This window comes from Psammomys obesus, unplaced genomic scaffold (assembly GCF_907164565.1).
Source record: "Psammomys obesus unplaced genomic scaffold, mPsaObe1.curated_primary_1811, whole genome shotgun sequence".
NCBI classification, from domain to species: domain Eukaryota; kingdom Metazoa; phylum Chordata; class Mammalia; order Rodentia; family Muridae; genus Psammomys; species Psammomys obesus.
Window position 1 is genome coordinate 361,620 of NW_026592586.1, and position 22,426 is coordinate 384,045.

Genomic DNA, 22,426 nt, shown 5'->3' on the forward strand with positions numbered 1-22,426 from the left:
GAAATACCCTGCCCTGCCACCTGAGGCCGTGGTGAGATCCTGGCCCACGCTGCTACTTGAGGGCCATGTCTGTGACCATGGCGCTGCAGCAAAAGGGGCTCTGTGTCGATGTCCATGGCGCAGGTTACCACCAAAGGCTATGCAGATATCCCCCGTCAGGGCTGCCTCCTGGATCCATCTTGATGTCTCAGGCCTGTGCAGAGTTGACCCTCCCCGTGACTGCGTGACTGGCTTCAGCATTCCCGAGAACAGGCTCCTCCCCTTGCCTGGGCGGCATGGGCATGCTGGCCCCACCGTTCGTTCGTTGGCTGTGCGGTGGTTTGGGTGTGAGAGAGATGCCCTCACTGCCTGTGGAAGTAAGGAGAGTGGACGCAACCCCTTGCCTGCCTCCAGCACTGGGAGTGGGGAAGGGAACAGGCCCTGCGCCTCACCTGGGAGGAACAGTAGAGCTGGCCCTGGTGACAAGGGCATGGGAGAGCGGGCCCCGCCCCTAGCCTGAGCAGTGCTGGAGAGCTGGCCCTGGTGGCATGGTTGTGAAAGAGCTGACTTCAATGGTGTGAGCTTGAGAGAGCCAGTCCCTCCTCTTGTCGGCTGCCGCTAGCAGGAGAGCTGTCCCGACCCTCACCTGGGCAGAGTGGGAGAGCCGGCCCTGGTGGTGCAGGTGAAGGAGAGCTGACAGGCTGAACAACACAGCCACCACCCAGGCTAGATCCAAGGCCTTGAATTGGCGCCTCCCAACATGCACGCACCCCATCTATTAACTGCTGGAGTCCACGAAGAGGCTGGTCCTGAAGAAGCAAAGCCGCAGGATCTCCACAGGGAGACAACAGGATATCTGAGAGGAGCCCTAGTGAGGATCCAGGATTGAGAGTGTGTCAGAAGCCAGAGGCCTTGAGCCACATCCAGTGAACATTTGCAAGTAAAGCTGTTTGGACCAAAGGGTACCGTGGGACACTCCGCAGCTTCCACAGAGAGATTTTGTTGTGAATTGCTTTTATGTTATTTTTTTTTTCTTTTTTGTTGTTTTTATTTCTATTTTTTTTTTGTTTGTTTTCTTTTTGGGGGAGAGGTGCAAGGGCAGAGAACAGATATGGGGGGACGGAGAGATGAGTGGGACTGGGGTGCATGATGTGCAATTCACAAAGATTCAATAAAGAGTTAAAACAAAGCAAAAAAAAATACCCACCCACTTGGCCGTTTACTATTTTATCTGGAAACACTTAGCCCCTCGTGTATAGGTGCACCCTGACTTTGTCTATATCCTCTCTAGAGAGCGCATTTATCACATTTTTTTTCCTCTTCCATTATCTCTGGTGCTGTATGGTTTCACAGCTTTGGCTGCATGTTCCTTGGTTGCTGGTCTACTATGCATGGAAACTGTAAAGGGCACCAGAAGACAGCACATTTAAGAAGAAAGGTGAGGAGTGTCTTCAGCATGGCAATCCAGCACTGGGCACTGGGCATGTGTACATAACAGAAAATACAAACATTTCTCTCGGAGAATAGGAAGCAACCTAACAGAAGGCCTGTCACTAGGAGCAGGTAGCAACCAGGACAAAACCAGATGATACTGGGTTTCTGACCCATGTCCATGACCCAATTTGTCCATGACCCAATTTGTCGTGGAGAACAAGAGGTACAATAAGAGTTTAACTAGACCAAGGAGGCGAAAGCATTTGCCTGTGTCCTCCCTAGGACATAGGTGCTGAGTAGAGATGACACAGCATTTGCGCTCAAGGCTTAGATTCTGAAGTTCCAGGGGAGTGCCCGCTGCCACTGAGCCATGTCTCCGTGACAAGCTACAGTTTAATGCGTGCGGTTGCATAAAGCTGCCCCTGAATCATCTGAGCACGGCTGGACTTTGTGAGCTTTAGATAGAGGGTCCTTCCTCCGTCAGGACCTGGCCTGGCCTGCCCCCCTAGCCTAGTGATGACAGGCTTCTGTGGTTGCCTTAACGGTGGACTGGCATCCTCTGAGATGTTGGTCAGAAGCAGAGACAGCATCCTGATGAGTTGTCATTTGGATTGTTATTAAGGACACCTGCTCACAAATTTATGGAACGCATTCCTTGGCTATTCAAATAAAGGTGGGAACATGTGTGTTCCATTTGCTCTGAAGATTCTCCTACAACACAAAGAAAAAAATGTGTAATCTCTTTAGAAGGGAGTATAACAATTTAAATCAAGGAACTATTTCCATATATACTCAAGTGTTTAAAAACTAATTGTAGAGATGAGGCAAAGATGGATAGTTTTTTTTTCAATATAGAAGCATCTTGGTTCTACTTGTTTATGAAGTCAAACCAAGTAGAATGGTAAGCTCTAATTTAACATGGTTAAAATACAGGAAGATTTTACAGTAAAGTTAAAAATTAAGTTGTGAAACAAGCCACATAGTCCAATGTGGTTAATTAAGAGTTAGAAATACTTGAATTCTAAAGTTGTTGATTATTTATCCCCAAGTACAGAGTCCTTTAAAAATTATTCAGGGAAAAATATTTTACACAGGAGCCAAAACTTATAAGACTCCCTAATGAATGTAAACCTTTCTGTCCTTAAATTTCAGATGTGCATGTGGAATGTGTCTGCACTTCTTCTTCTTATAGAGTGTAACTTCACTAAAATAACTGTGGAAATTGTATCCAATACATGTTCAAAAAAAAAACAACTCTCTCATTCCTCAAGACTCAGACCTCCTGAATTATTGCTCTCAATGGCAGAACCTGCAGCTCCAAATCCTCTTACAGTACTTATAATCAAACACAAAATCAAAAGGAGAGAGATCTATCCAGATCATAAGGTAGGACAGGGCTTAACGTCACAGTGGAGATGAACTACCAGGGATGATCAGGGCACACAGAACCAAGATTATTTTCTATAAATTAGCCTGATAGCAGTACATCGCTGCTCCATCTGAATCATGAGCCTTAGGGGCCTCTGGAGAGTTGGACATTATCCACCTACAGGGAAAAGTGGGTTTGAAGCATTGTATCACCTACCTATGAGATAAGGACACACTGACTCTTCACCAGCTTGGAAAGCAGGGAGGATGTTTTCTACTTCCAAGGTATTGGCAGGAGCCCACCAGAGAAACAAGCGAGCTTGGCCTCTGATGTGCTGGTGTGGATGCTCCAAACTCATTCCCTTTATTAAAAATCAGTGTGGAGGCTTCTCAGAAAGCTGGCATGTGTGAGGGTCAGTGTTCTTCAGGGAGTCAGACTCTAAGACACTATCCAAGCGCCAGCAGATGGATCTACATCCATGCACATATAGTCCACCAAGTGGACTCAGTAGATTAAAAAAAAAAAAAAAAGTACGTGAACTTGAGAGGGGAAAGTGACAGTGGGGGATCGGGAATAAACGGGAGAGAGAAAATGAGGGAGAGCTGATAAAAATGCATTATGTGTATGTATAAAGTGTTTAAGCGGTTTTTAAGTGAGCTAGAGAATTTCCCATTGTACATGATGACATGTATGCGAATTGAGAAGTAAGTCCAAGCATTATTTTTATGTAGTTTGTCAACAAATATAGGAGTGGTTAAAGTGGGAAAGAAAAAAAGAAAAAGAAAAGCAGGCAGAACCATGCTGAATTTCTGAGAGAGGCTTGTGGATTTTGTCTGATTTAGTTAATAAAGAACTACAAAGACCAAGAAAATGTGAAACAAAATAGTGAATGAAATATGAAACAAAATAGTTCAAGTTTGTCTGGAAAATTATGGCTCACATAGTTCAAAGAAGAAGTAAATTAGAGAAGGGGCAAAAACAAGAAAGAGGGAGAAAGTAAAAAATGTATTTAATTGTAATTTATCTCTCTCTTTTAACTTTTTAAGGTTTTAAAACAGAACAAAAGTTGTTAGAAACACTGAAAAACATTGTGACCAACTGTACGCAGGTGTCAGGCCCAGGAGATGTCTCTGGGTTCAGGGGAGACAGCTGACAAAGAGGGAGGCTATGGAATACACAGTTGCAGGAGGAGCTCTGGCCTCTCATTAATGATTAATAATTCAAGCTCTGGAGTGGCGCAGAATACTGAGTGTCCTGGCAAGAGCTAAGAGAAGCCTGCTCAGAGAAAACACAGGAAGCCCTCCCTCAGGCACTAAGTTGGTAAGTCACCTTCATTGCATGGTCCAAGGTCTGCACTGTCCCTTCCTGAATACCAGCTGATGGTTTCTGTATACCCCTCTTCAAACCTTAAATGCTGTCCTGTGGACAAAATAAAAAGAATGCAAAAACCTATATCCACAAAGGCAGTGGGGGAGGAGGAGTGAAGAAGATGGAACAATGGAGTAGGGAGGGAAAGGTGAGGAAGGGAAGGGAGAGAAGAGAAAGAGGAGGGAGAGAAGAGGAAAGGGGGAAGAAGAGGAGACAGGAAAGAGGAGAAAGGGAGAGAGGAGAAAGGGAGGGAGGAAGGTACAAGAGGGAGAGGAAAGGGAGGAGCATAAAGAGACAGAAGAAAAAGGAGGGGGAGGAGAAGAAAGAGAGGGAGAGAAGATTGGAAGCTGACAACTTTGTGGCGGATCACCATGAACTTTGATGCTAGCTGGTGGAGACAATAGCAGCGGTGGAAGACAGACCCAAGAAACAGATACTATAAAGAAGTGTTTTTAAAATTTCTATACAGTCACGTGAAATCATTTGTGTAGAAGTGAATTGTTCCGAGAAGCAAAGGAGGCCCACCGTGCCTACCAGAACTTTTTTAATTAAAAAAAAAAAATTGAATGAATGGATGGGAGGAAGGAAGGAAAGAATGGTAAGGGGATAGTCGAAGAGGTTAATGAACAAACATCAGTTCTTTTGTAAACTTAGTGGCCTAGAAGAAGAGAGTAAGTTCTCTGAGGTCAGTTACCCTGCCTGGGTCCTGAGTTTACAACAAGGACTGCGGTTCCTCTTGTTAGCATGACAGGTGCTGTGGACACAAAGGAGGGCACAAGCACTTATGAAAACCACTGTAGAATAAATAGTATTAGCAATCATTTCTTTGCCTTTTACAATATCAGTGCAAAAAGCACATAGCTCTTATCCAACAGGGGTACGAGATTATGCTGGAGCCATATTTGAGTGACCAAGGTCTGGGAACACAGATTTAGTTTATTCCAAAATTCCATGTCCCAACATGAAAGCAGTTTCCTGAATTTTATAGTTTTATAGAACAAAGAAAGTCTTAACTCAAAGCAAGTTTAAAGTACATTGGAGGGTACACAGAGAAGCAGGTACAAGTTGGGAAAGGTTTTTCTGTAGGCCTCAGCTGCTATCTGATGAAAATTCTTCAATTTGGAGCTGTACTAGCTGTAATAGCAAGTAGTCTTCTAAGTCAATAGACTTCAAAAGGTTTTTATTTATTAGTCATGGAATGTTAAGTCTGACACAGATCGGGGCAAGGACTGGCTGCTGAGGACTGGCTGAATCTATCCTATTAAAACAGCTGGCCTCCAGACCTGTAATGCTCCAACCATCCCACACCATTGTAGCTCTAAGCAGTCAACCAGTCTGTGTGGACACAGGTGCTTTCCAGGAATTCCCACTGACAACATGAAGATGTATGCCCTGTCCCTGGATTATTGATCTTTTTCTTAGCTTCAGCAATGTGACCACCACAGCGCTCTGAAGGAGTGAGGCCTTTTGCAATCAACTTCTCTGCCTTACATTCCCATTCGGATCGGCTAGGGGACAAAATGATAGCACACGCAGGGGTAGGAATGGTCATTATGAAAGAATATTGGATTAAGAAAGCCAATGAAATAATACGGACTTTAACCAAATTATAATGTCTGACTGGGGGCCGGAGAAATGGCTCAGTTGTAGAGTGCTGCATTACAGTATAGATCTTTGTTAGATTTTCCAGCACCATGTGGAAGGATGGGTGCTGTAGCTCATGGAGGCATACAGATCTGGGATTTCCCTGCCCAGCCAGTCTCCTGCATCCTTGAACTCCAGTTCCGTGAGAGTTCCTGTCACAAAAGTAAGGTGGAATGTCACTGAGGGAGATACCCAACTTTGCCCTCGAATTCATGAGCACACACACCCATCCTCATAAACATGCACAGCCGCATGCACATCCGTGCAGCAAAGGACTGGAGTGTAGTGCGAGGTAGAATGCTTCCATAACATATGTGAGGGACTGGGCCTGGCCCGCACCATCAGCAAAAATAAAATGAACAAATGGCTTAGGATAGAAGAAGGGAGGGAGATGGAGACAGTTGTAACAGTGGACAGGGTCATCAATAGATGCCCTGTGGCCTGAGGGCAGTGGGAAGCGCTATCCAGTCCCAAAAACTGGAATTAAGCCTCATAAGATGACATATTGCAAAAGACCACAGCACTAGGTGTAGCTATTACTCAGTGGAGAATACATTCACGAAAATAGGGTGTATCGATCCAGCTTGGGGCAACCAAGCTATATCACCACTAGGTGCATGTAGGTGGCCTTACTCTTGTCTCTTAGGAAAATATTTTCCTGTTTTTTAATGGAGAAGCAAAGCACTTTCTCTAGAAATTAAAAGGCAATTTTTAAACCTTTTGCCACAACTCTGTGTGTGTGTGTTTGTGTGTGTGTGTTTGTGTGTGTGTGTGTGTGTGTGTGTGTGTGTGTGTGTGTGTGCATGTGTGCATACGCGCACGCACACACACACTTTGGGAAGTATGCTTGAGCCACAGCATGCATACAGAATCAACTCCTGAGCTGCACCAATATGGGATTTGAAGTATGTCACCTGTTGATGCAAACTTGCTCCCCAGTTATCCATGACACCCGTGAGGGGTTATATGGAGTAGCAGCATGAGAGTCCTCCAGGGCAGTGGACTAGAAGAAGCCAGTGTATCAGATACAGGTGTAAGACTCCAGGAGAACTCAGCCCTGAGGTGACCAGGATCTGAGCTTGCTATAGTTACATCTTCTAATACACTCTCTACCTAGGTCTGTGTTTGGGACAAGCAGTCTATATCAAAGCTACAGAAACTTTTTTTTTAGAACTTTGCTGTTAAGAGTATACAGAGAAATGGGCATTCAGATTTGCTCGTGAGTCACTGTGGCAAAGCACTGAGGAGTAGCTCCTAAGCCAGCTTTCTTTAGGCTTTTTACAGGGACTGCTAAATCCTGTGATAAGAATTTTCAGGCTTTAGCTGCAGGATGCCTATTGTGTTGAAGTGGGAGCTAGTGACCAGCTCCACCTACTCTAAACCCCTTTTAGATGGAATGGGCGTGGCTTTGACTGCTTGGTACCCACTCTTCAAAGGTACCAAAGGTATTTCCTTTTAATTCAAACCTAATGGTTAGTTATACATTGCCCTGTTAGATCACAGACTACCCCTCTCAGAAGTCAACCCAAACACCCCTGTAGCTCTGTGGGATAAAGAGTTAATAAGAAAATTTGCTGTGCCGTGGCCCCTTAGCTTTGAGCAAGTCCAGCCCAACCCTTCATTTCTAAACTAACAACCTTGAATTATGCTAATCCTGTCAGCGCCGTCTTGACTTCCCGTATATAAGCCAGGGCAAACTCGATCATGTGGAACTTGCTCACCAACCTGAAAACCTATGAAGGCCAGAAATCCCCTTAATTGTCTAGAACTGAAGCCCTACTTCAAGTCCCACCTCCACTGCTATGATGCTCCATCTTTTCTAATGTTTTCCCACATTAGGGTCCAATTATTGTGGCCCATTAAGCTCTTTCTCTCTCTCTTCATAAAGTTCAAGTGAAGGGTAATTTCATGTCGGTTCTCTTCTATGAACTTTCTTTTCTTTTCTTTTTTTTTTTTTCCTTGACAAAATCTCATCACCCAGAACGAAAAAACACAATGGCCACAATGGTAGAATTGAGCCCCACGGGTGAGCAGAATGACTATGTCCTGGGCAAGCCAGCAGACAAGAAGACCCCTCCCCAAAGAGGTAAACTGCGCAGCTGCTTGCTCGGTGACTTTCTGCTGTATTCTTGTCTGTGATGTATTTATATAAAACAATGCACTAATCACTTTTAAATTTCTTGTTCTCTTTGAGACACACTAGCGTTATATGAAGGAAGGAAATACTCTCTTCTAAAAATAGCTTGTCACAGTTACTTTCTCATCTTTATCCATATGAATTTCCTCTTCATAATAAAGCTCGTGGCACACAGTTTCACACTGGCACCTTTAATATTTGCATGGAACACTGCCAACATGATCATGTTGCTTGATTAAAGTAACAAATTATATAAATCTTCAAAATCAAATAATGGAACATTGTTGTAAGCTTAATTCACCAAATACAACTTTTATTGCAGTTTTTTTCTATATGATGTTTACATAACTCTCTACCGTATTTGCTGTATTTAACTTGGTAACATGCTTTTCAATATTGCTTTATAAGATTCACAAAACGTTATTTTTTCAAATGTTATTAATTCTTTAAAGTCAGCATACCAAGGACTGGGTCTCATTACGGCATCCACATGCCATACTTTGTTCATCTTCCTCCTCTCTGGCCTCCCCTGGGCTCCCTACCCACCTCTGTCTCTTTTCCCTTTCTTCCTCCAAGTGGAATACTGAAGCAGACAGTCTAGAGGAAGGGCAGGAACAGAATGTCAACATTTAGGGAACGTTTGAGTCATTCCAACAGGTCCACCTTCCACGTGGTTTACCTGAGAAGGCCTCCTGTGGCTGATGCTTAAGCTCTTTGGCTTTGATGTTTGGTTATTATCTACATGTGAAATGCATGTGCTATTGGCTATCATGCATACTTGGACTATACATGAGAGCTATTATGTCATGTTTTATGGTAAAATAACACAACACTTGGATAATCACATTTGAATTATTTCCTTTGGTTTTGAAGTGAAAATGATAATTTTGAGACAAAATTTGTGACTATCTTGCTTCCAGTGAAACAGAAGCTTTGGTTTTCAGTTTCAATAAGGATGAAGAAAGACAGTAGTGAGTGTTCTGAAGTGCCCTCTGCTGAAGTCCAACTGTGAGAATGCCCTTGGCCAGGTGAATACAGCTTGCTGCAGTCATATGATCTTCTTCTTAGCAAGTTGGTCTGTCTACTGTGCATGGTCCAAACAACCACGCAGTGCCACGCTGCAGGGCTTTACCAAAAGCAGCAGAACTTGGCCTTCAGAGCTTGGGAAACAATCAGCTATCAAGCCTCAGAGGTCCATTTCTGAACAATTCTCACATTTTACTCACCCGTGTTTTCTGCTCTTTGGACAATGGAGCCAGGCTCTGGGAAAGGGGGAGGGAGATTTTCCTGGAGCCATTGCACATAGATTGTTTCAATGCTGGGCTCACTTCATTTTCCACTCTAGGTTCCACTATAGGTTGTGAGCATTTGAGGGTACCAAATTCCTTAATGAGGAAATCTTTCTAGGACTTTAATATTAAACTTGATTTGTTTGTTTGTTTGTTTTTGTTTGTTTAGACAGGTTTTCTCTGTGAAGCCTTGGCTGTCCTGCTTTGTAGAATAAACTGGCCTTGAACTCATAGAGATATGCTTGCCTCTGCCTCTCTGCTTCTCTGCCTCTGTGCCTCTGCCTCTGTCCCTGCTTCTGCTTCTGCCTGCCTCCCCAAGTGCTAGGATGACAGGCATGCACCACGATGTCAGCTGATTCATTTTTTTTATTCATTTTTTTAAACCTTACATTTTAAATAAAAGTTTATCCTCCGTGCCTGAGGGTGAGTAAAATATTTATCTGCCTTAACAGACAACCTCTTCAAACTTTAAACTTTATTTGTATGCATTAGGCATGATATATTATACATATTATATTTGTGATATGTAAGATAAACATACATAGTATATCTCTAGTTATACATACTGTATGTGTACATAGGCATGTAACTTACATTTAATGTATTATGTAATTATATATTTATCTTTTAATGCAAATTTTACATTTACTTCCTGTAAATCACTTTGGAATGGGACAGACAAAATTACAGAAAAGACAAAATGCTCCCAATGGAAACCAGGCTCTGTAAATCGGTATTATCAAATGTTCCTTGACTCAGTTCCATCATCTGCTGCTTTTGAATCTTCTTTTCCCAACTCCAACAGAAACAGAAGGGCCATTTCAGAAGGCCATCAGGTGAACAGAAGGGTCATCAGGTGATGGTCAGTAGTGATGCTCTGTATCTCTCTCTCTCTTTCTCTCTCTCTCTCTCTCTCTTTTTAGATAAGGTTATATTTAGGTGGTCTCAAACAGCAGCCAATGATGACCGAACTTCTGATCCTCCTGCCTCTACACCTGAAGTGCTGAGATTACAGGCTTATACCACCAAGCCAAGATTTCTATTATAGCTTGTGAAAAACTAGTGCTTGCTCAATAAGACAAGCCATGATGTCTTGTTTCCAGTTCCAGGTTTATGTTCCGTGCGCTATGGAATAGCCTTCATCACACATTTCTGCAACTTCACATTGTTGGCACAGAATGCCATCATAAGCATCACCATGGTAGCCATGGTCAACAGCACAGACCATGCACCCCACCTCAACGGCTCCTCCGAAGAGCTTCCTGCTGGTTTAAATGGCGCCAAACATGAAGAAGCCTCAAAGCATCTTTCTGTAAAGGTAGGCAATGCAGACTTTGAATTTGTGTTTCCATTTGTGTGTGTGTGTGTGTGTGTGTGTGTGTGTGTGTGTGTGATTTTGTGTACTTGTATTTGAAAGCCAGAGGTCAGATTTGGGTGTCATACCTCAGGAGTCATCCACTTTTTTTTTTTTTTTTTAATGAAACAGGATCTCTCACTAAGACCTGAGACTTGAGTGTTAGGCTGTGCTAACGACCAGGGGGTCCCAGGGATTTTCCTGTTTCTGCCTCCCCAGTCCCCAGTGATTGTATTACAAGCCACAATGCTGAGTTTTGAATGAAGGGATTTAAAAGAGCTCTTAATACTTGCATATCAAGCACTTTGCCAACTGAGCTGCCTCTCCAGCCTTGCACTCAATTTTTTCCTGTTTGTTTTTCTATTTATTTTCTAGAGTTTATATGTTCAAACCCTTTTTTACAGTTCTGAGAAGAGAAGCCAGGCCTTACACACTCTAGACCGGTTGCTCTATAACTGAGCTACCTTCCAGCTTTCTCCCCTTTCTCTTACATTCATTCTGTTTTCAGAAAGGGTCTCATTACATTGCCCAGACAGGCCTGGAGCTCATTTTGCAGCCCAGGCCAGCCTTGAACTTGTGCTTCTCCTGCCTCATGAATAGCTAGCTGGTATTATAGGTCTATGCAACCAGGCCCAGCTGTGTTCAAAATTTTAAAGTGAGAAAAATGTGAATCTAAGGAGGCTCCTTAGAGTAGGTAAACGCCGTCCAGTGAGTGTGTGGCTCACAAAGGCATTTTTGTGCTTCCCAAAGGCCCCTGTGTATAACTGGAGTCCTCAAACCCAAGGAATCATCTTCAGCTCTGTCCAGTATGGCATGGTGCTAATGCAGGGTCCTGGAGGATACTTGGCTGGGAAAATCGGAACGAAGAAACTGGTGGGAATTGCACTGATCGGGTCTTCACTGCTCACTCTCTGCATCCCACTGGCTGCCAATCTTGGACTAGCTTATCTCCTGGCCACACGGGCAATCCAGGGCTTAACCCAGGTACAAAACATTTCAATGATTTCCTTCTCTTCCTTCCTTCCTTCCTTCCTTCCTTCCTTCCTTCCTTCCTTCCTTCCTTCCTTCCTTCCTTCTAATGTATTTACTTTTATTTTATGTGCATTGGTGTTTTGCCTGTATGTATGTCTATGTGAGTGTGTCAGATCTTTAAGTTGCAGACAGTTGTGAGCTGCTGTGTGGATGCTGAAATATGAACCTGGGTTCTCTGGAAAGCAGTCAGTACCCTGAACCACCGAGCCGTCCCTCCAGCACTCTTTTATTTTCTATCTGTCTGTCTATCTATCTATCTGTCTATCTATCTATCTGTCTATCTATCTATCTATCCATCCATCTATCTTTTTAATGTAGACCAGGCTAGCCTCGAACTCACAGACATCCACTACCTTCCTCTGCCTCCCGAGTATTGGGATTAAAGATGCGTGTCACCACACCCAGCCCCAGATACTGAGTATTTTCAAACTCTGAGCTGGATATGAATGTCTACAAGGCACCATAGCGATATCTTTAACCATTTTTATTTCAGGGCACCGGGTATGGAGGTCAGTTGGCACTCTGGCAGAGATGGGCTCCTCCGAATGAACGCGGCCGACTCTGCAGCATTGCATTATCAGGTAGAGACGTGCAGTCCACGCGTCTATCATAGTGCAGTCCAGGTAGTGTGTTGGCTGCCTGGAAACCCACTGCCTCCCACTGGACTCCTCAACAATTTGTCTGTTGTACAGCTCTTCCTTGCTTGACGGTAATGAAGTGTTGCTACAAATGAAGGTGAAGGAAACCAATCCTTCATTTGTGACATGACTTATTTTTTTCCCCGTGTTGTGATTTCTGGCGTAACATTGCTTATGATATGATTTCTCGCATTTGAAAATATTTTTTATGTTGCTAAATTAATAAGTTTTCTTTTATAGAACTTGAATTTACACTCACTGATGGAAAGGCTGTAAAAGCAATTATCCATGTTTTATAATGAAATTGTACAGTTTCATTTGTATATATTAATTCATAACAGTCACATGAACCTTATATTTGCATTCGGTGTGACATATGGTTCAACTTAATAATCTTAGGAATTGTGCTAAGTTGTCCAGAGAGCATTTACTTTTGAAAGTTTTTATTACATTAATGTATTTACTGTGTATGCATGTCATAGCGCACATGTGGAGGTCAAAGGACAACTTTCAAGAATCGATTTTCACTTTTGACTATGTGGGTTCTGGGAATCAAACTCATGTCATCAAGCTTAGCAGCAAACACCTTTACTCACTGAGCCATCTTGCCAGTTTCTGAGAACTTGTTTCTGAAAATTGCTCTGTCAGCGAAGTATGCCCATAATGTTCTGGAGGTGGAACCCTAAATTACAGTAGGAGAAGTAGAGAACAGATGGTACAAGTTAACAATGGTTACTGTTAAGGCTAGCACTAGGTAGGAAAAGGGTAATGCTGTGGGTAATATGTGTGTTCAAAGATAGTCAAGAACTCTTCAGGTCCAAAAGCACCAGCTATCCATATACTTTAGAGAGGCTGATTAACAGCCGGGCTTGCTAAAGCCCCCTCAGAAACCCAGGACAGTAGTATCCAGAGGGTGTCATGAGAGTTTACATTCGCTGACAGAAAAGGAGCATCCAGGAAATTCACCTCAGTTACCCAACTGTGAAATGATCCTAGAACACAAGAGAAACCCAGTCAACAGGGGATAAACTTCATGAATGAAATCCAACACCCAGAAGGCTGAGATAGGAGGATTGCCACAAAGACCAGCCTGGGCTATGCAGCAAGTTGCAAACCCTGGTCTCACAAAAACAAACATAAAACAAGATTTTGTGTTGGACTGTATTGTAGCTCTCCTAGGGTGTAGGTTGTCTGGGAGTCATAGATTGGACATGCTGCTAGGGGCTGTGAAAGGTACATATAGGCAGGGAATTTGCAGCTACTCACCGAACTTTGGAACTCAGCAGCTCAAACGGGACTTGTAGGTCATGCTTAAGGCTAATGGTAAATATAGCAGGAGTCTTTTTTGCACAGACATTGATAAGTACTGTCCACTGGCTCCTCCCTCCCCCCACCCTTTAAAAAAAGACAGCCTAGCCAGACATCCTGTGGTGCTGCCCATTCTGCCCCACGTATTCGAGGAACAAAACACAGCAATTATCAGGGACTTTAGCTGACCTGCTCTCCTGTTCCCGGTGTCCTTCCCATAGGTGATGGGATGGAGACAATGTCTTGTTAGCTTAGCCCAGAGCTCAGAAGACAGACAGGCTCTCAAACCAAACTGGGTACAATCCTTGCACAATTTTGTGAGTTAATTTAAAACACAAAGTGTGTGCATGTGTGTGTGAGAGAGAGAAAGAGGGACAGACAGACAGACAGACAGACAGAGACAGAGAGAGCAGGGAATGGCATGGAAGATTGAAAGCACACACATGGCTGGACCACATATGCTCAGAAGCCTAAATGTTCTTTCTCTATCTTTCTTCTGCCTCAGCCTTTTCAGCAAGGGTGTGGAGGATGTGGTCATGAAAAACAGAGGTAGGGTTCAAGCAAAACTGTCCCTAGAGGAAAGGTATCCTGGACCAAAGATACTTTCTAGCTCTATGGGAAGGACACAGGGAGGAGTAGAGCAGGCCAAATAAATATCTTGATTAATGATGTGTTCTGGTTCTTGAGTAACCTAGAACAGAATGGACAGCACTATAGGATGGCCCAGGCCTTTGCGTGCACTGAATCAGTTGTGCTGTGCTGATAAGCAGTGTCTTTAAGAGGGGCATGCTCAACAAACTCCTGAGATATCTTAAGACTCATAGTCTTAAGATACAGAATGAGGAAGAGATGGGTACAGTCGAATGTCATAGACCCCAGCATTCCAAGGACTGGTGCCTCCTATGCCTCTTGAACATTCAGGTCATAGCCCATTGGGAGTTTTCCCTCAAAGACAGACAGAGAAACCCCAGAAAGAACAGAGGGGCTTCTAAACAGGCTAATATTTGTCTTGTTTTTACTTCCTTTTATTTTCTAGGATATTGAAAAATATTGTAACTTTTAAATCTGTTTTTTTATATTTTTTATTTTTTATTATTAGTTACATTTTATTAACTGTATCCCAGCTGTGTCCCGCTTCCTCATTCCCTCCCACACCCTCCCTCCCTCCCTCATCTCCTCCCTGCCCCTTTCCCACTGATTGGGGAAAACCTCCACCCCTTTCATCTGACCCTGTTTTATCAGGTATCTTCAGGACTGGCTGCAAAGTCCTCCCCTGTGGCCTAGCAGGACTGCTCCTCCCTTGGGGGGTGGGGAGGTCAAAGAGCCAGCCATTGAGTTCCTGTCAGAAATAGTCGCTGTTCCCCTTGCTGTGGGAAACCAATTGATTACTGAGCTACCACGGGCTTCATCCGAGCAGAGGTTCTAGGTTATATCCATACATGGTCCTTGGTGGAGTGTTAGTCTCAGAAAAGACCCTTGTGCCCAGATATATTTGGTCCTTGTGGAGCTCCTATCCTTTCCACGTCATACTAACTCCCCCTTCTTTCATGTGATTCCCTGCACTCTGCCGAAGGTTTGGTTATGAGTCTTAGTATCTGCTTTGATACACTGCTAGGTAGAGTCTTTCAGGGGCCTTCTGCGGTAGGCTCCTGTCCTGTTACTTGTTTTCTCCTACGTCCAATGCACCTCCCATTTGTCTTTCTAAGTGAGGATTGATCATCTAACACAGGTCCTCTTTCTTGTTTATCTTCTTTAGGTGTATAGATTTCATTATGTTTTTTTAATTGACACGAAAATCAAAAATATTAATGGCATGGTGCCATGAGATATTTCATGTGAATGGTTACTGATGTTGATACAGGTATATCCATCTCCTCTAACATTGACCATTTCTCTGTAGTGAAATTATTAAAAATTCTCCCATTTAGCTTTCCTGAGTGTAGTGCACTATCGTTGTTTACACTCTGCCTGCTACTATGCAACAGAACACCAAACTGTGCTTTCATTGCCCACATGGATCCTATGCTACTGGTAATGCATGTAGATGGAAAGAGTCAAGAGGAGAGAAGCAAGTGAGGGTGAAAAAGTGAGAAATTACGCTTAGGAGTCCAGGCTTGATGTAGATTGAGAGGGGGGGGAAGGCAAGAGGACAGGAAAGACATGACCTTGATCAGACAGAGGAGTCTATCTCACATTACAACCAAGATAAAGGCAGACATTTAGGGAAAGATTCCGCTGGGGTGGGCCTGGTAGGAAAGGTACTCACTTCTAGATTTCTTTACCTGTACCCTGGAGCTTGGAATTTCCTTTCAAATACTCTCTTCCCTGATACTGAAAGGCTAACCTGGGATAGTTTACTTAACTGTGGCTGGCTGTACTTGATCAAATGAAAAGCTTTATTGCTATTGTTTAAATAGAGTAAGGACCGTCAAGATGGTTCAATACACATAAATAATTAAAAAAAAGAAGATATGAACAATTGTTTTTACATTGCAGTGTAGGTTAAAAAGAAATCAAAGCAAAAGAGTAAATCTAGAGGCCATAGACGTGATTCCACAAATATCTGTAACTGCTGGCTGTGAAATACAGTGGAAACAAACATGAGGAGGAAAGACCCAGCACCAGCAAGCCTCACAGGGGTTATTCACCATCACAGAGTCTGTGGCTTGAGATGCAGGAAAACAGGAAAGAAACTGAAAAAAGGCAAGAAACAATAAAGCTGGTAAACAGGAAAATAACTCAACTTTACTATAAAGAACACAATTTGCAGTGAGGATTTTTTTATTATTATTATTTACATTGGAATAAAAGTGCTTAAATTTTTTGAGGATATTAGATGTTATCAAGGAGATGGGAAAGAAAGAACTTTGTTGGCAACTTAAGCTGATACAGCTTTCAACAAAGAACTTTTGCAGTATTTACCAAAATTTAGAATATACTTAGCCTTTGATCTAGCAAGTCCACCTCTGATGCTCTACCTACAAAAACAAATTGTGTCTATATTCAGAAATGAGAAACTGTGCCTGTTTAGAGCTAGGATCTACAGTGCAATGGAGATCTTCGTATGGACAACTGCTCAGTGAAGATGAATGTTGGGGCTGGAGAGACGGTTCCATGGCTAAGAGCAAGTACCGCCTTTGCAGAGACCCCAAGTTCGGTTCCCAGCACTCACACCTACAACAGCGGCTCCGGGGATCTGACATCCTCTTCTGCCTCCACCAGCACTTACTCGTGTGCACAGTCTGCCTCACCCACACGCTGCACACACATATGCAACGTCATTTAAAAACAAAAATAAAATATAAGGGAAAAAAAATGACTGTGACGTGGAGCCCCTGAGCCGTTATTTAAAATAACAACTCCACACACATACGGAATTTGACAAGTTGACGAAACATAAAAAGTGAGATAGCTTAGAAATATTTGAAAATCTGTGAATATGCCTACCATATCTTAGAATGCTCTACCCTATGTTAGAATATGAGGTTATAAAAATTAAAGCAGCATCGTTAACACACTTATGGAGAAAACAGCTTCCTGTGAATACATTTACAAAGAGAATGAATGCATGTATAGCTAAAAATAGCATATGCATGCACAGAATAAAAGTGGGCAACTGTTTTCTGTACCAGAAATTGAGGTGATATTTGTCTTCAGAGGGATGAGAGCATAGAACTGGAGGGTGTACAAAAACCTTGGCTCTTAATAGTGTTTTATTTCCATAATAAATGCATATAGTTGTAAATTAAGGCAGAGTGAAAGGTAGTGTGTCAGTCATCTGCAATGTCATTTGGGAATTTTGAGGGGAAAAAAAGACTCTCAGGAGGCAAATGAATTAAATGATCAGTCTGAAGAGTTTATGTTTGCATATGCTTATTCTGTGGTTGGTGGCACTTTTCCGTGTTTATCTGCCAGCCTACAATATTTGTCTGATGTAAGACAAGGGTCCCACCGCCTTCTCTCTGTCTCTCTGCAGGAATGATCTTGGGAATCTTTACTGTCCTCCTTGTGGGCGGCATCATTAGTAACTCCCTCGGGTGGCCCTTTGTCTTCTATATCTTTGGTAAGGTGCTTGTTAGTCTCTGAGATACTCGGGCATGTTCTTCCAAGGCTGTGCATCTGAATGTACTTTTCTAAAGGAGGAGAGTCAAAATATAAAAACCTTAGGGAAACGAAATATCAAAATATAAGGAAATAACCTTGGCTAGCCAAGATGTGGAAGTCCTCCGGCTGCATGTAAAGTTCTGCTCTCCTGCTGTAAGGCTCAGTCATCACTGTGTCACTGCGCCTTGCAGGCAGGAGGGGTAGGTCTGCCGAGCAGTGCTTTCTAAGAGACAGAAGAAAGCAATCCAGGGAGGTAATGCAGCTATGCAGTTAGTCTTTGGCCTAATCTTCAAAAGGCCTGGCTAAGATAACAAAAGTACACACTAGTTCAAGGAGAAAATATCTACAAACAATTAAGTGTTTTTCTAAAATGTGTAAAGAATTTTCAAAACTCGATGAGAATATAAAGCTCTCAACTGAAAAATGGGCAGAAACATTTCATCAAATACACACAGAAAGAGCCCAAGTCTATGGCCAGACACCTAACTAAAGTCATGGGAAGGGGACACAAACATCAAAATTACAAGGAGATTCTTCACATACCTACTGAAATGTACAGTATTAAAATTATTGACAGTAAGTGTTATGCTGTCCCTAGGGCCTGTGACCCCTTCCCACACACAAATAAACAAGAATTGTTGAGACAGCTTTTCTGAGAACTGGGAAGGGTTCGTAATGAACTTTGGCAATGGCTTGTCCTAGAAAATGTGTCAGCATGAGAACAAGCCATTTGATATACCCAAAGGACTCTAAGGTAGCCCAGCACAGAGATCCTTACACGGCTGTATTTATTGCTGCACTATTTACAGTATTCCAGGAATGGAACCAGTCTAGATGTCCAACAAGAGAGAGCAGACATAGGAAACATGGTACAGATACACAATAGCCAGAAAAAAAAATGAAATTATGTCATTCTCTGGAAAATGGATAGAATTAGCTATCCTCATATTAAGAGAAATAAGTTAGATGCAGAAAAACAATGTTTTCTTTTATTTCTGGAAACTAAAGTTCTTTTTAAACACACATGCATATAAACATGGGTTATAGTATACATACATATACAAACATACATGGGTCATAATGTACATATGCATGCATGGGCCACAACATCCATACACATACATGCACACACATTGGTCATAAACATACATATACATGGGTCATAACATATATATACATACATAAAAGCAGACAGACAGCTGGGGATGGAGCCGGTAGAGGAAAAGGTACAGGAATGATTAGGGAGGGGATGGTAGAAAGCTGACATGATCCAAACATTTGATACATTGAAAAGAAATTATTAAAAACCAACATTATGCACAATGACTATCACACCAATTAAAGAAGAAAACTGTGAAATCCATACAAATTTAGGATTTAGTGATAGCAAATCAAGAAGTGCTGACAAATGTACAGTGATACCATCATGGAGGAAGCAAGACAGGAGGTGTGAGGCAATTCCGGGCTGTCTTTGCAACATTTAAACAAACCTAACATTCCATAGTTTAAAGTTCACTTAAAAAAAAAAAAAGAGAGATGAAATGAGCTCCCTGATGAACCTCTCCCCTCTGCTTGCAGGAGGTATTGGTGTTGTCTGCTGGATTCTCTGGCTCATTCTGGTTTATGATGATCCTGTCTCTCACCCATGGATAAGCGACCCAGAAAAGGAATACATCTTATCCTCCCTGGACCATCAGGTTCACATAGGGACTCCTCTCACATCCACATCTGGGGTCCTAAGGTTGGGGGAGACAGACTCTGAACCTCATGATGATCTTACTGCTCTGACCAGCGCCTCTGTTTTTAGTTCCGCTCAGAAGAGCAGCCACTTCCCATCAAAGCCATGCTTAGATCTCTGCCCCTCTGGTCCATGAGTCTTTGCTCTCTGACCCATCAGTGGCTTGTTAACACCTTTGTGATATACACCCCAACATACATCAGCTCTGTGTTCCAAGTTAACATCAGAGACGTGAGTAAATTTCACTCCATTCCTTCCCCATGTTTGCATGACTCCCTTCGTCACTCAGCTGTCATAAAGCATTCCGTCTGCAGGACGTTAACTGTCATTACCCCCAGATAGTCTGGTTTGTAAATAGAACAGGTGACAGTAACTTTGCTGGGGTTATGACTTAAGAGGTTGCCAGGCTTTCCAGGAAAGAGGGGTCTCAGAGTGTTGGAAGGATTAGAGAATTACCACCGTGTTTTCTCACTGTTTTAATTATGGCCATTCACTTCAGAATGGGTTCCTGTCTTCTCTTCCCTTTTTGGTTGCCTGGACCATTGGCATCCTGGGAGGCCAGCTGGCAGATTTTCTACTGAGCAAGAATTTTAGCGTCGTAACTGTGAGGAAAACTGTCACAACTTTAGGTAAGGTAGGGATATGGGATTTTAACAACATAAGTATTCAACAATCAAAGAATACATCTCACTTTTGAATTTGTCTGTTCCACATTACCTAGGAACTATTCCCCCTGCAACTCTCGTTGTGGCTCTGCCCTATGTCCGATCCAGCTTTATCACAACAGTTACATTTCTGACCCTTGCCTGTGGAATATGCCCTCTGAGTCAGCCAGGAGTCTATATTAATGCATTAGATATTGCTCCAAGGTAGGACTCTTATTTCTACTCTTAGTTTCACATTTTCTGAGGAAAAACGGTCTGTAGTGTTCCAGGAACCCCAAAATTTGTAAATTTTATGGACCATGGATGGGTTTAGGGTGTTGGTAGAGAAGTATAGACTTGTCAAATCTCCTCCCACTGAATATGCACAGCCCAAGCCTTTTTTATATGACTACATGGTGGATTCGCACATAAAGCAGAGCTGAATGACGCTCTGAATGTCAGGTATGTCTGGATTTAGCTTGGTGTATTTCTGTCACTCACAGGTATGCCAGCTTTCTCATGGGAACATCAAGAGGATTTGCACATTCATCTGCTGTGCTGGTACCCATTGTTGGTGGCTTTTTCCTTAATCAGGTAGCAGACTTGAAATACTCTTTGCCACATGCATTTGCAAAAGTGATAGCCAAAGAGTGTATTCTTTTTTAGTTTATTTATTGTTTTATTAATTACAGTTTATTAATTTTGTATCGCAGCTATAGCCCCCTTCCTCGTCCCCTCTCAATCCCACCCTAACTTCCTCTTCTTCTCCTATTCCCCTCCTCAAGTCCAATGATAGGGGAGGTCTTCCTCCCCTTCCATCTGACCCTAGCCTATCAGGTCTCATCAGGACTGGCTTCATTGTTTTTCTCTGTGGCCTGGTAAGGCTGCATCCCTCTCAGGGGGAGGTGATCAAAGAGCAGGCCACTGAGTTCATGTCAGAGACAGTCCCTGTTACCATTACTAGGGAACCCACTTGGAGACTGAGCTGCCATGGGCTACATCTGAACAGGGGTTCTAGGTTATCTCCATGAATGGTCCTTGGTTGGAGTATCAGTCTCAGAAAAGACCCCTGAGCCCAGATTTTTTTTCCCTCCTTGTGGAGCTCATGTCCCCTCCAGATCTTTCTATCTCTCCCTTCTTTCATAAGATTCCCTGCACTCTGCCCACAGTTTGGCTATAAGTCTTAGCCACTGCTTTGATACCCTGCAGGGTAGAGTTAAAGAGTATATTTAAAGGTGGGAAAGAGTGTTAAACTTGGGGTGAGCACAAAGTATAGAGCAGAGTGAACCACAGTTGAGGCCATTCTGGAGTCAAAGAACTATTCACAGATCCATCATAATCCGCATTTGAGATGGGCAAACAAACAGCTCCATAGAAGTCTCAGGAGAATGTTTCCACACTGCCCTGACAAGACATCTGAGGCTGAATGTTCATTTGTGTAAGTAACCACACACAAGGAAAAGAGAGGAGAGAGAGCAAGAACGGTTAAGTGCCTGATGCACGCTGGCATTATGACGAACATATCATACACCACAATCTTGCTTAGCTTTTCATTCTCACGTTAGTTTGAAAAGTAATACTATCACCCTCATCTCCTAATGCTTAAAACGGGAACGTGGTTGAATGAGCCTTCCTGCTCAGAGAAGACAGCTCTGAAACCTGGTGTCTGTTCACTACATTTTGGTACTGATGGGAGAATCTTAGCCCCAGTTTTAGCATAGCAGTTGTAGGCAAGGGGGGTAAAAGGGAATGGGCGTGACACTTTGTTAATAATGGCAAACATGGCTCTACAGGCCAGTCATTACGGTCTTCAAATCTCTTATGGAGAGCACTTTTAGCCTATTTTGGAATTCTTTTTTTCTAATTATCAAGACACTTCTAGGAAATGAATTTCAACATGGAAAGTGTCAAGTTTCAACTTGGAAACTGTCGTCTGAATTGGTAATTCATCTTCATAGAAAAAGAGATGAGAGAAGTAAAACGTATTTTGGATTTTGTATTCCCAGGACTCTGAGTTCGGGTGGAGGAATTTCTTTTTCTTATCATTTGCGATTAGCCTATTTGGTTTGATCCTGTTCCTCGTGTTTGGGAAGGCAGATGTCCAAGAATGGGCTAAAGAGAGGAAGGTCACTCGCTTGTGAAGGTAACAGACCATGATTTCAGTTTAGTTACAGTCACAGAAACAGGACTTCAATTTGTTAATTTTCTATCCTTTTCCTTCCTCAGATGTCCCATTTTCAGTAAAGAAGTCATTTCACACGCTGTTTCCTATGTGGGAAGAAGTCCATAAACATGGCATCAGATCCCCTCATCATTCAGACTTCTTCTTTTTTTTTGAGAAAAATATAAGATGAATAAAACATCAAGTAAAATGTCAGCAAGAGACTG

General features: G+C 42.8%; 1 protein-coding gene across 2 annotated transcripts; it reads left to right on the forward strand.

Moving 5' to 3' along the window:
• Positions 1-842: 842 nt before the first annotated feature.
• Slc17a3 (solute carrier family 17 member 3) lies at positions 843-22,415 on the forward strand. 2 transcript variants are annotated; one of them, XM_055614521.1, is made up of 16 exons: positions 843-919; positions 1,333-1,417; positions 2,566-2,799; positions 3,829-4,102; positions 7,776-7,880; positions 10,324-10,538; positions 11,325-11,558; positions 12,100-12,187; positions 17,529-17,615; positions 19,235-19,353; positions 19,464-19,625; positions 19,894-20,023; positions 20,116-20,263; positions 20,542-20,632; positions 22,045-22,181; positions 22,265-22,415. In XM_055614521.1, the coding sequence occupies exons 5-15, from the start codon at positions 7,790-7,792 to the stop codon at positions 22,177-22,179; spliced, it is 1,500 nt and encodes a 499-aa protein (XP_055470496.1). In that variant the 5' UTR covers positions 843-919; positions 1,333-1,417; positions 2,566-2,799; positions 3,829-4,102; positions 7,776-7,789; the 3' UTR covers positions 22,180-22,181; positions 22,265-22,415. The 2 variants fall into 2 exon arrangements, with proteins under 2 accessions (XP_055470496.1, XP_055470497.1); XM_055614522.1 differs by lacking the exon at positions 19,464-19,625.
• Positions 22,416-22,426: the final 11 nt, after the last annotated feature.